The following is an 11,145-nucleotide window of genomic DNA, read 5'->3' as shown; positions in this document are numbered from 1 at the left end:
TGCGGCGCGCTGATTGGTGGCCGCTCCCGGAAGAGCGGGGAGGCCGGGGCTCGCCATGGTGAGTGGGGTCGGGGACGGGCCTTGCCCCGCCGGCCCCGGGGTTCCTCGGGAGGCCCGGCTCGGTAACGTGGGGGGGTGAGGCTGAACGTCGGCCGTGAGGCAGCGCGGGGCCTCCTCCGGGACTACAACTCCCGTCATGCTCCGGGCCAGCCGGGTTCACCCTTCCCATGATGCCGCCGGCCCCAAGGCCACTCCTTCTGATTGGTCATCTCCGGCTGAGGGAGGGGTGGGGTTGGCGTGCGGCGCGCTGATTGGTGGCCGCTCCCGGAAGAGCGGGGAGGCCGGGGCTCGCCATGGTGAGTGGGGTCGGGGACGGGCCTTGCCCCGCCGGCCCCGGGGTTCCTCGGGAGGCCCGGCTCGGTAACGTGGGGGGGTGAGGCTGAACGTCGGCCGTGAGGCAGCGCGGGGCCTCCTGGTTACCCGCCCCCGGGGGGAGGCCGGGCCCTGGCCGCCTCCTGTGGCCTTGCCGGTGCCGGCGGCGGCGGGGCTCGGAGCTGTGAACGGCCGGGGGCGGGAGTTCCGGCAGCAGGGCCTGGCCTCTCTCCCCGCCGCCGTGGCGGTGGATTGCTTCTGCTGCAGAGACTCCCCGCTCCGCTCCCCGTTTGAGCCCCGCAGCGGTGCCGTTCGCCCGCCCCGGGGCTGAAGAAGCGGCGGGGGCCCGGTAACCCTTCCCGCGCCGCTGCCGCAGCTCTGACTCTCTCTCTCTCCCCCCCTTTGCAGGCCACAGCAACGGACCAGGTGGTTGGATTCGGCTTGGTCGCCTTCAGCCTCGTCCTCTTTGTTTACTACACGCTCTGGATCATCGCCCTGGTACGGCTCGCCCCGGCCATCACGGCCCCAGCCACTCTGGCCTTGAGCTAGGCTCGGTCGGGGTGCTGATGTGCCTGAAGGACCCTGCCTCGCCAGCCTCCTGGTTAAAAAAAATCCAGGGCAGAGCTTCCCCTCTCTGCTGGCACAGCCCTTGCCCCTTCAGGCTGTGCCTGCCCTTGCCTGGGTGAAGCCAAGCGTGGGTCGTGCCGCCTGCCCTGCTGCTCCCAGACAGGCCAACCTGGCCGGGGGCAGATCCCGGGCTCCCTGGAGCTGTCAGGGAGAGCTGGAGCTGTCAGGGAGAGCTGGAGCTTGCTGCTCCCTCTGGAGGAGTCATTGATGCTCACATTTACCATCCTCCAGATTCCCAGTTCTGGCGGGGGTATCCCAGAGGGAACTATAAAAAGAGATGACTCTTACCAACTCTGGGGCCTGGCAGGGAGGAGTCGAGTTTGGGGAATGCAGAGCTCTGGAAAAGCGATCATGAGCCTGGTAGTTTGCCCGCTTGCGGTGACACATCAGCTTGGGTTCATTAGTGGTTTTCTTCCAGGAAGGAAATATCTCCTCATGAGCTTTCCAGGTACAGGAGGCCTGGTTCAGCCCCGGGCTGATGTCTGAACTCCTGGCAGCTTCCCCTCTGCCCTCTGAGGGTTTCGAATTCCCTCCTTGGGTCTGCTCAACCTGCTGCCTGATACCTGCTCCTACAGGGCTGTAGTGCCGGGAGGTGCTCTCGCTGCCATGTGGGAATCCTTACACTGCTCTCTAGTGTCCAGAGCCTTCACTGGCCTCCGCAGGGGGATCCTGGTGGGATGAAGCAGAGCTGGTATCAGCCCTCCCTTCTGCAGGGCAGAGAGTCAGGGGGTTTGCTGTGTTCAGCATCAAGCAGCAGCCGTGCCCCTCCCCGAGACCCCAGGGCTGTGGGACCCCTGTTCCAGCCTCGTGTGGCCACCCCTCGCTGCCTGCCACGCGCTGAAGCCTTCCCTGGGGCTTCCCAGCTTCCCTGGGCTGTGTAGGGAAGAGTGTGGCCAGGAGGTGGAGGGAGGTCATTCTCCCCCTCTGCTCTGCACTGGGGAGGCCACAACTGGAATCCTGCGTCCAGTTCTGGGCTCCCCAGTTCAAGAGAGACAGGGAACAGGGAGAGCTGGAGCTGTCAGGGAGAGCTGGAGCTTGCTGCTCCCTCTGGAGGAGTCATTGATGCTCACATTTACCATCCTCCAGATTCCCAGTTCTGGTGGGGGTATCCCAGAGGGAACTATAAAAAGAGATGACTCTTACCAACTCTGGGGCCTGGCAGGGAGGAGTCGAGTTTGGGGAATGCAGAGCTCTGGAAAAGCGATCATGAGCCTGGTAGTTTGCCCGCTTGCGGTGACACATCAGCTTGGGTTCATTAGTGGTTTTCTTCCAGGAAGGAAATATCTCCTCATGAGCTTTCCAGGTACAGGAGGCCTGGTTCAGCCCCGGGCTGATGTCTGAACTCCTGGCAGCTTCCCCTCTGCCCTCTGAGGGTTTCGAATTCCCTCCTTGGGTCTGCTCAACCTGCTGCCTGATACCTGCTCCTACAGGGCTGTAGTGCCGGGAGGTGCTCTCGCTGCCATGTGGGAATCCTTACACTGCTCTCTAGTGTCCAGAGCCTTCACTGGCCTCCGCAGGGGGATCCTGGTGGGATGAAGCAGAGCTGGTATCAGCCCTCCCTTCTGCAGGGCAGAGAGTCAGGGGGTTTGCTGTGTTCAGCATCAAGCAGCAGCCGTGCCCCTCCCCGAGACCCCAGGGCTGTGGGACCCCTGTTCCAGCCTCGTGTGGCCGCCCCTCGCTGCCTGCCGCGTGCTGAAGCCTTCCCTGGGGCTGCCCAGCTTCCCCAGGCTGAGTAGGGAAGAGTGTGGCCAGGAGGAGGTCATTCTCCCCCTCTGCTCTGCACTGGGGAGGCCACAACTGGAATCCTGCCTCCAGTCCTGGGCTCCCCAGTTCAAGAGGGACAGGGAACTGCTGGAGAGAGTCCGGTGTGGGGCAACAGAGATGATGGAGGGATTGGAGCATCTCCCTGATGAGGAAAGGCTGAGAGAGCTGGGGCTCTTCAGCCTGGAGAAGAGAAGGCTGAGGGGAGACCTTATCAATGCTGACAAGTGTCTAAAGGGTGGGTTGGGAGGATGGAGCCGGACTCTTTCCAGTGGTTCAGTGTTCCAGTGACAGGACGAGGGGCAACGGGCACAAGCTGGACCATGGGAAGTTCCACTGCAATGTGAGGAAGAACTTCTTTGGGGTGAGGGTGGCAGAGCCCTGGCACAGGCTGCCCAGGGAGGGTGTGGAGTCCCCTTCTCTGGAGATCTTAAAGATCCACCTGGATGCTCCTGAGTGATGTGCTCTGGGCAACCCTGCTTTGGCAGGGGAGTTGGACTGGATGATCTCTAGAAGGTCCCTTCCAACTCTGACAGTCCCTGTGGCGTCCCTGCAGCTGTGGGCCGGGCCACGTGTGGGTCTGGGCACCCTCTTTTCTTTTAAACTATCTCCTCACGCCTGATATTTCCATCCTGCTTTTGAAACCACGAGGCCGCGGGTGTCGGGGACTTGCCCGGGTGTTGTCCCCACCTGCTGACACCCCTCTGTCTCCTGCAGCCCTTCATCGACAGCGACCATGTGATCCACAAGTACTTCTTGCCGAGGGAGTACGCCGTTATCATCCCCGTGGTGGCCGGGCTGCTGCTGCTGCTATTTATAGGTGAGTGTTATTTCTGTTGTTCTAATTAGAAGCTTCTAAATTAGGAAGAGAGAAGAGGGTTGCTAGGGGGTTACCTAATGTGTGACACTCGTGACACGCTCTCTGTGGCTCCTGACACAGCTCAGCCTGGCACAGGCTCTTGGGGCCTGTGTTTGGGGTGGCTTTGGCTATGTGACCCTCTGGACAGCAGAATTGTTTCTTGCTGGCTTCGCTGAGGTTCTGTTTCTCCCCGCAATATGTTCTAAAAGTGCCCATAATTAGAAGTTTTCTGGCTGAATCTCTTCTCTCTTTCGCGGTAGGTGTTTTTATAACGGTGGTGATGTGGAGGAGCAGGAAACCTGCCAAGAAATCAGAGGAAGCTACTTCCACTGCTCTATTTTGATGATGATTCTTGGAAAGTTTGGGCTGGAGGGAATGACTATTTTTCACCATTTTTATTCTTGCTCCTCTAGTTTTTTGTTTCTTTTTCTAACGGAATGCTGTGCCGTCTTTGATTCAACAGATCGTGTTTGTATTTTCTGTATCTGGTTCCTAACGTAGAGAAATAACAAATATATGAGGAAATCAATATAATGTCAAATGTTGTTATGGTTTGGGGGGAAAAATAAAGGTTTTTGGTACTTCACAGTGATTCTTCGTGATTTGTTTTTTTTTGTTTTAAATGTATCTTTGGTTCAACATTAATTTGCCAAGGAAGCAGAAGGGTCAGACGGTGCCTGCTGGCACGCAGGGCCCTGGAACAGGATTTGGTTTTGCCCTCCAGGATTTCCTTGGCGGCTGGGAGGGGAGAGTCCTGCCAACCCTTCCCTGCGGAGGGGAGAAGGGCTGGAGAGGGGAGCTGGCAGCACAGCACCGGTCCCGTGGAAGCAAGAGCCCTGCAATCCAGGGGGAAGGTGAACTGGCGCGAGTCTCTGGCTGCGTCTCGTGTTCCCGAACACCGTGTCCTGGCCAAAGCCATGCCTGAATGGCCCCGGCTTGCTCCCCTGCAGAGCAGGGCTGGGCACCCCTGCCCAGGGCCACCTCACCAGGCTGAAGGTGCTGGAGCCCCCAGGGCTCCAAGGAACACCCGCGGGCTCTTGCTGCTTGTGCTGGGGCAGCCCTTCCTCTTCCAGCACAGGTTGGTAATCGAGGTTTGGGCCAAACATGGTGCCTGGGGACTTGCTGCTGATGCACAGAAAGGCTGGAGAGGACCAGGGCACCTGGGAGGAGGTGGCTTTGCCTTCTCTACCCTCCCACAGCCTCAGCCACGTGTAGGATCAGCTGGTTTGAGTCCCATGCAGGCTCTTCCCCTTTCCCTCGGCTGCCTCCCCTTCCTCAGATGATACCTGGTGTCCCTTGGCTCTTTGCTCTTGCTTTTCCCTTTCCTCCAGCTGAAACATGCGCAGATAAATTGATGGACTTTAAAATACAGCGGGTAAACAACCCCGTTTTGGACAAGGTGGCAGCTGGGGTGGAGGACACAAGTATCTAGGGTGCCGAGCTGGTTGGTTTCAAGATGAGTCACTTGCAGCAGAACTCAGACATCAGGTGGTGGATGAAACAAACCAGGGCACGATGCTGCTGCCACCCCAGGAGCCCCTCCATCCTCTCCTGTCACCAGGCGATGGCACCAGCAGGGGAATGCTTTAGCAAAGAGTTTCCCTCTCAGCCTTTCCCTCTGGGATGAGCCTGCTCCAAGCTGTAAAAAAGACATCTTTGTTGTGGGTGAAAGCCACCGAAAGCACAAAGGGCAGCCCCTCAGGCCTGAGAGGGGCCAAGGCCTCCTTCACACAAAAAAGGCCCCGAGCAGTGCAAAGGCACCCGGGACGTTCTGGAAACGTCCTTTCTTTCACAACCTGCTCATTTCCCCACTCAGGACCCTCCCCGGACGCTGGGGAGGCTGACGTGGGGCCTTGGGGTGCGACGGCCGCTCTGTCCCTTCTCCGAGGGGCTGCGGCCCGGCAGAGCCTGTCCCCCGGCTCACTGCGTGAGGGGCGCGCCGGGACTACAACTCCCGTCATGCTCCGGGCGAGCCGCGTTCACCCTTCCCATGATGCCACTGGCCCCAAGGCCGCCCCTTCTGATTGGTCATCTCCGGCTGAGGGAGGGGTGGGGTTGGCGTGCGGCGCGCTGATTGGTGGCCGCTCCCGGAAGAGCGGGGAGGCCGGGGCTCGCCATGGTGAGTGGGGTCGGGGACGGGCCTTGCCCCGCCGGCCCCGGGGTTCCTCGGGAGGCCCGGCTCGGTAACGTGGGGGGGTGAGGCTGAACGTCGGCCGTGAGGCAGCGCGGGGCCTCCTGGTTACCCGCCCCCGGGGGGAGGCCGGGCCCTGGCCGCCTCCTGTGGCCTTGCCGGTGCCGGCGGCGGCGGGGCTCGGAGCTGTGAACGGCCGGGGGCGGGAGTTCCGGCAGCAGGGCCTGGCCTCTCTCCCCGCCGCCGTGGCGGTGGATTGCTTCTGCTGCAGAGACTCCCCGCTCCGCTCCCCGTTTGAGCCCCGCAGCGGTGCCGTTCGCCCGCCCCGGGGCTGAAGAAGCGGCGGGGGCCCGTTAACCCTTCCCGCGCCGCTGCCGCAGCTCTGACTCTCCCTCTCTCCCCCCCTTTGCAGGCCACAGCAACGGACCAGGTGGTTGGATTCGGCTTGGTCGCCTTCAGCCTCGTCCTCTTTGTTTACTACACGCTCTGGATCATCGCCCTGGTACGGCTCGCCCCGGCCATCACGGCCCCAGCCACTCTGGCCTTGAGCTAGGCTCGGTCGGGGTGCTGATGTGCCTGAAGGACCCTGCCTCGCCAGCCTCCTGGTTAAAAAAAATCCAGGGCAGAGCTTCCCCTCTCTGCTGGCACAGCCCTTGCCCCTTCAGGCTGTGCCTGCCCTTGCCTGGGTGAAGCCAAGCGTGGGTCGTGCCGCCTGCCCTGCTGCTCCCAGACAGGCCAACCTGGCCGGGGGCAGATCCCGGGCTCCCTGGAGCTGTGAGGGAGAGCTGGAGCTGTCAGGGAGAGCTGGAGCTTGCTGCTCCCTCTGGAGGAGTCATTGATGCTCACATTTACCATCCTCCAGATTCCCAGTTCTGGTGGGGGTATCCCAGAGGGAACTATAAAAAGAGATGACTCTTACCAACTCTGGGGCCTGGCAGGGAGGAGTCGAGTTTGGGGAATGCAGAGCTCTGGAAAAGCGATCATGAGCCTGGTAGTTTGCCCGCTTGCGGTGACACATCAGCTTGGGTTCATTAGTGGTTTTCTTCCAGGAAGGAAATATCTCCTCATGAGCTTTCCAGGTACAGGAGGCCTGGTTCAGCCCCGGGCTGATGTCTGAACTCCTGGCAGCTTCCCCTCTGCCCTCTGAGGGTTTCGAATTCCCTCCTTGGGTCTGCTCAACCTGCTGCCTGATACCTGCTCCTACAGGGCTGTAGTGCCGGGAGGTGCTCTCGCTGCCATGTGGGAATCCTTACACTGCTCTCTAGTGTCCAGAGCCTTCACTGGCCTCCACAGGGGGATCCTGGTGGGATGAAGCAGAGCTGGTATCAGCCCTCCCTTCTGCAGGGCAGAGAGTCAGGGGGTTTGCTGTGTTCAGCATCAAGCAGCAGCCGTGCCCCTCCCCGAGACCCCAGGGCTGTGGGACCCCTGTTCCAGCCTCGTGTGGCCACCCCTCGCTGCCTGCCACGCGCTGAAGCCTTCCCTGGGGCTTCCCAGCTTCCCTGGGCTGTGTAGGGAAGAGTGTGGCCAGGAGGTGGAGGGAGGTCATTCTCCCCCTCTGCTCTGCACTGGGGAGGCCACAACTGGAATCCTGCGTCCAGTTCTGGGCTCCCCAGTTCAAGAGAGACAGGGAACTGCTGGAGAGAGTCCAGCGTAGGGCAACAGAGATGATGGAGGGATTGGAGCATCACCTTGATGAGGAAAGGCTGAGAGAGCTGGGGCTCTTGAGCCTGGAGAAGAGAAGGCTGAGGGGAGACCTTATCAATGCTGACAAGTATCTAAAGGGTGGGTTGAGGAGGATGGAGCCAGACTCTTTCCAGTGGTTCCCAGTGACAGGACGAGGGGCAACAGGCACAAGCTGGACCATGGGAAGTTCCACTCCAATCTGAGGAAGAACTTCTTTGGGGTGAGGGTGGCAGAGCCCTGGCAGAGGCTGCCCAGGGAGGGTGTGGAGTCCCCTTCTCTGGAGATCTTCAAGCCCTGCCCGGATGCTCCTGAGTGATGTGCTCTGGGCAGCCCTGCTTTGGCAGGAGAGTTGGACTGGATGATCTCTAGAAGGTTCCTTCCAACTCTGACAGTCCCTGTGGTGTCCCCACAGCTGTGGGCCGGGCCACGTGTGGGTCTGGGCACCTTCATTTCTTTTAAACTATCTCCTCACGCCTGATATTTCTGTCCTGCTTTTGAAACCATGAGACTGCAGGTGTTGGGGACTTGCCCGGGTGTTGTCCCCACCTGCTGACACCCCTCTGTCTCCTGCAGCCCTTCATCGACAGCGACCATGTGATCCACAAGTACTTCTTGCCGAGGGAGTACGCCGTTATCATCCCCGTGGTGGCCGGGCTGCTGCTGCTGCTATTTATAGGTGAGTGTTATTTCTGTTGTTCTAATTAGAAGCTTCTAAATTAGGAAGAGAGAAGAGGGTTGCTAGGGGGTTACCTAATGTGTGACACTCGTGACACGCTCGCTGTGGCTCCTGACACAGCTCAGCCTGGCACAGGCTCTTGGGGCCTGTGTTTGGGGTGGCTTTGGCTATGTGACCCTCTGGACAGCAGAATTGTTTCTTGCTGGCTTCGCTGAGGTTCTGTTTCTCCCCGCAATATGTTCTAAAAGTGCCCATAATTAGAAGTTTTCTGGCTGAATCTCTTCTCTCTTTCGCGGTAGGTGTTTTTATAACGGTGGTGATGTGGAGGAGCAGGAAACCTGCCAAGAAATCAGAGTGAAGGCCCTGCTGTGAGAGAGATGAGGAGAAGGCGCCCACCCTGCGACGTCGGAGCCAGGAAAGGACTTTGCCTGCAGCACCTCCTCCGGAGCCCAGCTGCCTGCTCTCTCCCACGTTCCTTCCTGCAGAGACAAAGTCTCCTGTAGTTTACAATTTACTGACCAAAGGGAAGCAAAACGGACCTCAGGGGCTCACCGAGAGGGACCAGAGCCCTGACTGGGGGTCCCACTCCCCAGCTGGGGCTGCCTGTGCCAGCGCTGGCCGGAGGAGCTGCCGGGGCCCAGCAGCACTCACCAGAGTGTGAGTGGAGCCCTGAGCCCTGCCCGCTGCTCAGCCCCTGAGTCATCCTTCCCCTCTGCTCTTGCTGTGTCCACTACTTTGTTCCTTCTGGGGTTTTTCTTTTTTTTATTTTTAAATGTTTACGTACGGTTTGTGGCGGTTTATTAATTGGATTCAAGATGGAGAGGAAAGAAATGAGGCTGAGCTTGGAAAAGGCAGGTTTGTCTTCTCCGTTTGCCTGCAGGAAGGACCATCCCTGGTGCTGGGGGGCTCTCACCCTTCTGAAGAGAGACCCCCACGAGGCTGGGCGTGCAGAGGGTGCAGGGACAGTGCCACCACTGCCCCCTGTGTCACCCCCTGCAGTCATCCAGCTGAGGGGGTGTCGAGGAGATGTGCTGGGTCACAAGGAAGCGTTTGGCTCTGCCGCTGGTGGGTGCAGCTCCCATCACCACTGTCACCTCCTGGCTGTCACCTCTGGGCTCCCCAGTTCAAGAGAGACAGGGAACTGCTGGAGAGAGTCCAGCGTAGGGCAACAGAGATGATGGAGGGATTGGAGCATCACCTTGATGAGGAAAGGCTGAGAGAGCTGGGGCTCTTGAGCCTGGAGAAGAGAAGGCTGAGGGGAGACCTTATCAATGCTGACAAGTATCTAAAGGGTGGGTTGAGGAGGATGGAGCCAGACTCTTTCCAGTGGTTCCCAGTGACAGGACGAGGGGCAACAGGCACAAGCTGGACCATGGGAAGTTCCACTCCAATCTGAGGAAGAACTTCTTTGGGGTGAGGGTGGCAGAGCCCTGGCAGAGGCTGCCCAGGGAGGGTGTGGAGTCCCCTTCTCTGGAGATCTTCAAGCCCTGCCCGGATGCTCCTGAGTGATGTGCTCTGGGCAGCCCTGCTTTGGCAGGAGAGTTGGACTGGATGATCTCTAGAAGGTTCCTTCCAACTCTGACAGTCCCTGTGGTGTCCCCACAGCTGTGGGCCGGGCCACGTGTGGGTCTGGGCACCCTCTTTTCTTTTAAACTATCTCCTCACGCCTGATATTTCTGTCCTGCTTTTGAAACCATGAGACTGCAGGTGTTGGGGACTTGCCCGGGTGTTGTCCCCACCTGCTGACACCCCTCTGTCTCCTGCAGCCCTTCATCGACAGCGACCATGTGATCCACAAGTACTTCTTGCCGAGGGAGTACGCCGTTATCATCCCCGTGGTGGCCGGGCTGCTGCTGCTGCTATTTATAGGTGAGTGTTATTTCTGTTGTTCTAATTAGAAGCTTCTAAATTAGGAAGAGAGAAGAGGGTTGCTAGGGGGTTACCTAATGTGTGACACTCGTGACACGCTCTCTGTGGCTCCTGACACAGCTCAGCCTGGCACAGGCTTTTGGGGCCTGTGTTTGTGGTGGCTTTGGCTATTTGACCCTCTGGACAGCAGAATAGTTTCTCACTGGCTTTGACCAGACAAGCCATGTGCCCCACCATCTCCCACCCGGGGGGGTGATGCTGGTGTCTTGGGGGGGCACCAGCCAAGGGCTGTGAGTGTGGGGCTGAGCCTGGCTGCCCTTTAATCCGCTGCGTGGACCGTGGGGTGCTCCAGAGGGGAGGTTTTGGCTGGAGCTCAGGTGCACCCACCCCCCTCACCTCTCCCTGCGGCCAGGTCCTTCATCTCCCCCCAGTTTCCCCACACCTTGCTGCTGCCCCTTCTCCTGGTGAGGAATCCCTCACTCTCCAGCCCCTCTTCTGCTCAGTGCCCCCCACGACGGTGGGTTTGAGCTGGGGCAGGTGGAGGCAAAAGGGTGAAAAATTCAGTTGTGTCTCTGGGCAAGTCCAGGTGTGCCCCCCCCTCCCTGCACAGGTACTGCTTTCACAGGAACCCTGTCACCTCTTCCTGGTCAAAGTCTGGGTTGGGGTGGGACAGGGTTGGTACCAACTTGAGGGTGACTTCTCATGTTTCTTGGTAAACAGTGGGAGAAAACAAAGTCCAGTCCTCTCGGCTGGGCGGGCAGCTGGCTCCGGGGACATTGCTCATGGGTCCCCTGAGGGGCTGTGGGTGACAGGAGACACCCCCCACCCCCCCCGAGACCACCAGACAGGGGGTGCCGAGAGGCCAGCCTGCCCCAGCCCCGCTCCTGAGCCATTTTGGATCATTTTGGTGTCCCTGGGCTGCTCCCACCGAGCGCCCCAGTGTCCAGGACTGGTGGTACTGGGAGGTGAGGAAGGGGCTTGGGGGAGGCGGGGAGGGGGTGCAGGGAGACCCCCGGGCTGGCGGGGAGGGCAGAGCGGGAGGAGCAGAGAGAAATGGGTAACGGGGGTGGTCCCATGGGGTTACCGGGGTCGGTATGGGGCCGGTTGGTCTCGGGCCACACGGGATGGGCACCGGGGTCGGTATGGGGCCGGTTGGTCCCGGGATAC

At 59.9% G+C, this 11,145-nt stretch overlaps 3 protein-coding genes across 3 annotated transcripts in view; all 3 read left to right on the top strand.

Annotated features, from left to right (window-relative positions):
* The first annotated feature begins 48 nt into the window (after positions 1-48).
* Positions 49-3,962, top strand: LOC106890302 (dolichol phosphate-mannose biosynthesis regulatory protein-like). The gene is made up of 4 exons (XM_014946073.1): positions 49-58; positions 781-870; positions 3,478-3,580; positions 3,880-3,962. The coding sequence occupies exons 1-4, from the start codon at positions 56-58 to the stop codon at positions 3,960-3,962; spliced, it is 279 nt and encodes a 92-aa protein (XP_014801559.1). The 5' UTR covers positions 49-55.
* A 1,714-nt stretch (positions 3,963-5,676) lies between these two features.
* On the top strand, positions 5,677-8,963 carry DPM2 (dolichyl-phosphate mannosyltransferase polypeptide 2, regulatory subunit). Its single transcript, XM_014947044.1, has 4 exons — positions 5,677-5,738; positions 6,163-6,252; positions 8,007-8,109; positions 8,409-8,963. The coding sequence occupies exons 1-4, from the start codon at positions 5,736-5,738 to the stop codon at positions 8,465-8,467; spliced, it is 255 nt and encodes an 84-aa protein (XP_014802530.1). The 5' UTR covers positions 5,677-5,735; the 3' UTR covers positions 8,468-8,963.
* Positions 8,964-10,706: 1,743 nt separating this feature from the next.
* Positions 10,707-11,145, top strand: part of LOC106893344 (alpha-N-acetyl-neuraminyl-2,3-beta-galactosyl-1,3-N-acetyl-galactosaminide alpha-2,6-sialyltransferase-like) — a 3,064-nt gene continuing 2,625 nt past the window's right edge. Inside the window, exon 1 of the mRNA XM_014951291.1 lies at positions 10,707-10,943. The gene's annotated coding sequence lies outside the window, so the exon portion shown is untranslated. The remainder of the gene's footprint in view (positions 10,944-11,145) is intronic.

Source organism: Calidris pugnax, unplaced genomic scaffold (genome assembly GCF_001431845.1).
Source record: "Calidris pugnax isolate Ruff unplaced genomic scaffold, ASM143184v1 scaffold22, whole genome shotgun sequence".
NCBI classification, from domain to species: Eukaryota; Metazoa; Chordata; class Aves; order Charadriiformes; family Scolopacidae; genus Calidris; species Calidris pugnax.
Note: the sequence above shows the minus strand (reverse complement) of the source record. Positions and strands in the feature narration are given on the sequence as shown.

Excerpts from the sequence above, each read along its gene's own strand:
- LOC106890302 (XM_014946073.1), top strand. Across the intron at positions 871-3,477 it reads CGCTCTGGATCATCGCCCTG|CCCTTCATCGACAGCGACCA; the intron begins GTACGGCTCGCC and ends TGTCTCCTGCAG. Across the intron at positions 3,581-3,879 it reads GCTGCTGCTGCTATTTATAG|GTGTTTTTATAACGGTGGTG; the intron begins GTGAGTGTTATT and ends CTTTCGCGGTAG.
- DPM2 (XM_014947044.1), top strand. Across the intron at positions 6,253-8,006 it reads CGCTCTGGATCATCGCCCTG|CCCTTCATCGACAGCGACCA; the intron begins GTACGGCTCGCC and ends TGTCTCCTGCAG. Across the intron at positions 8,110-8,408 it reads GCTGCTGCTGCTATTTATAG|GTGTTTTTATAACGGTGGTG; the intron begins GTGAGTGTTATT and ends CTTTCGCGGTAG.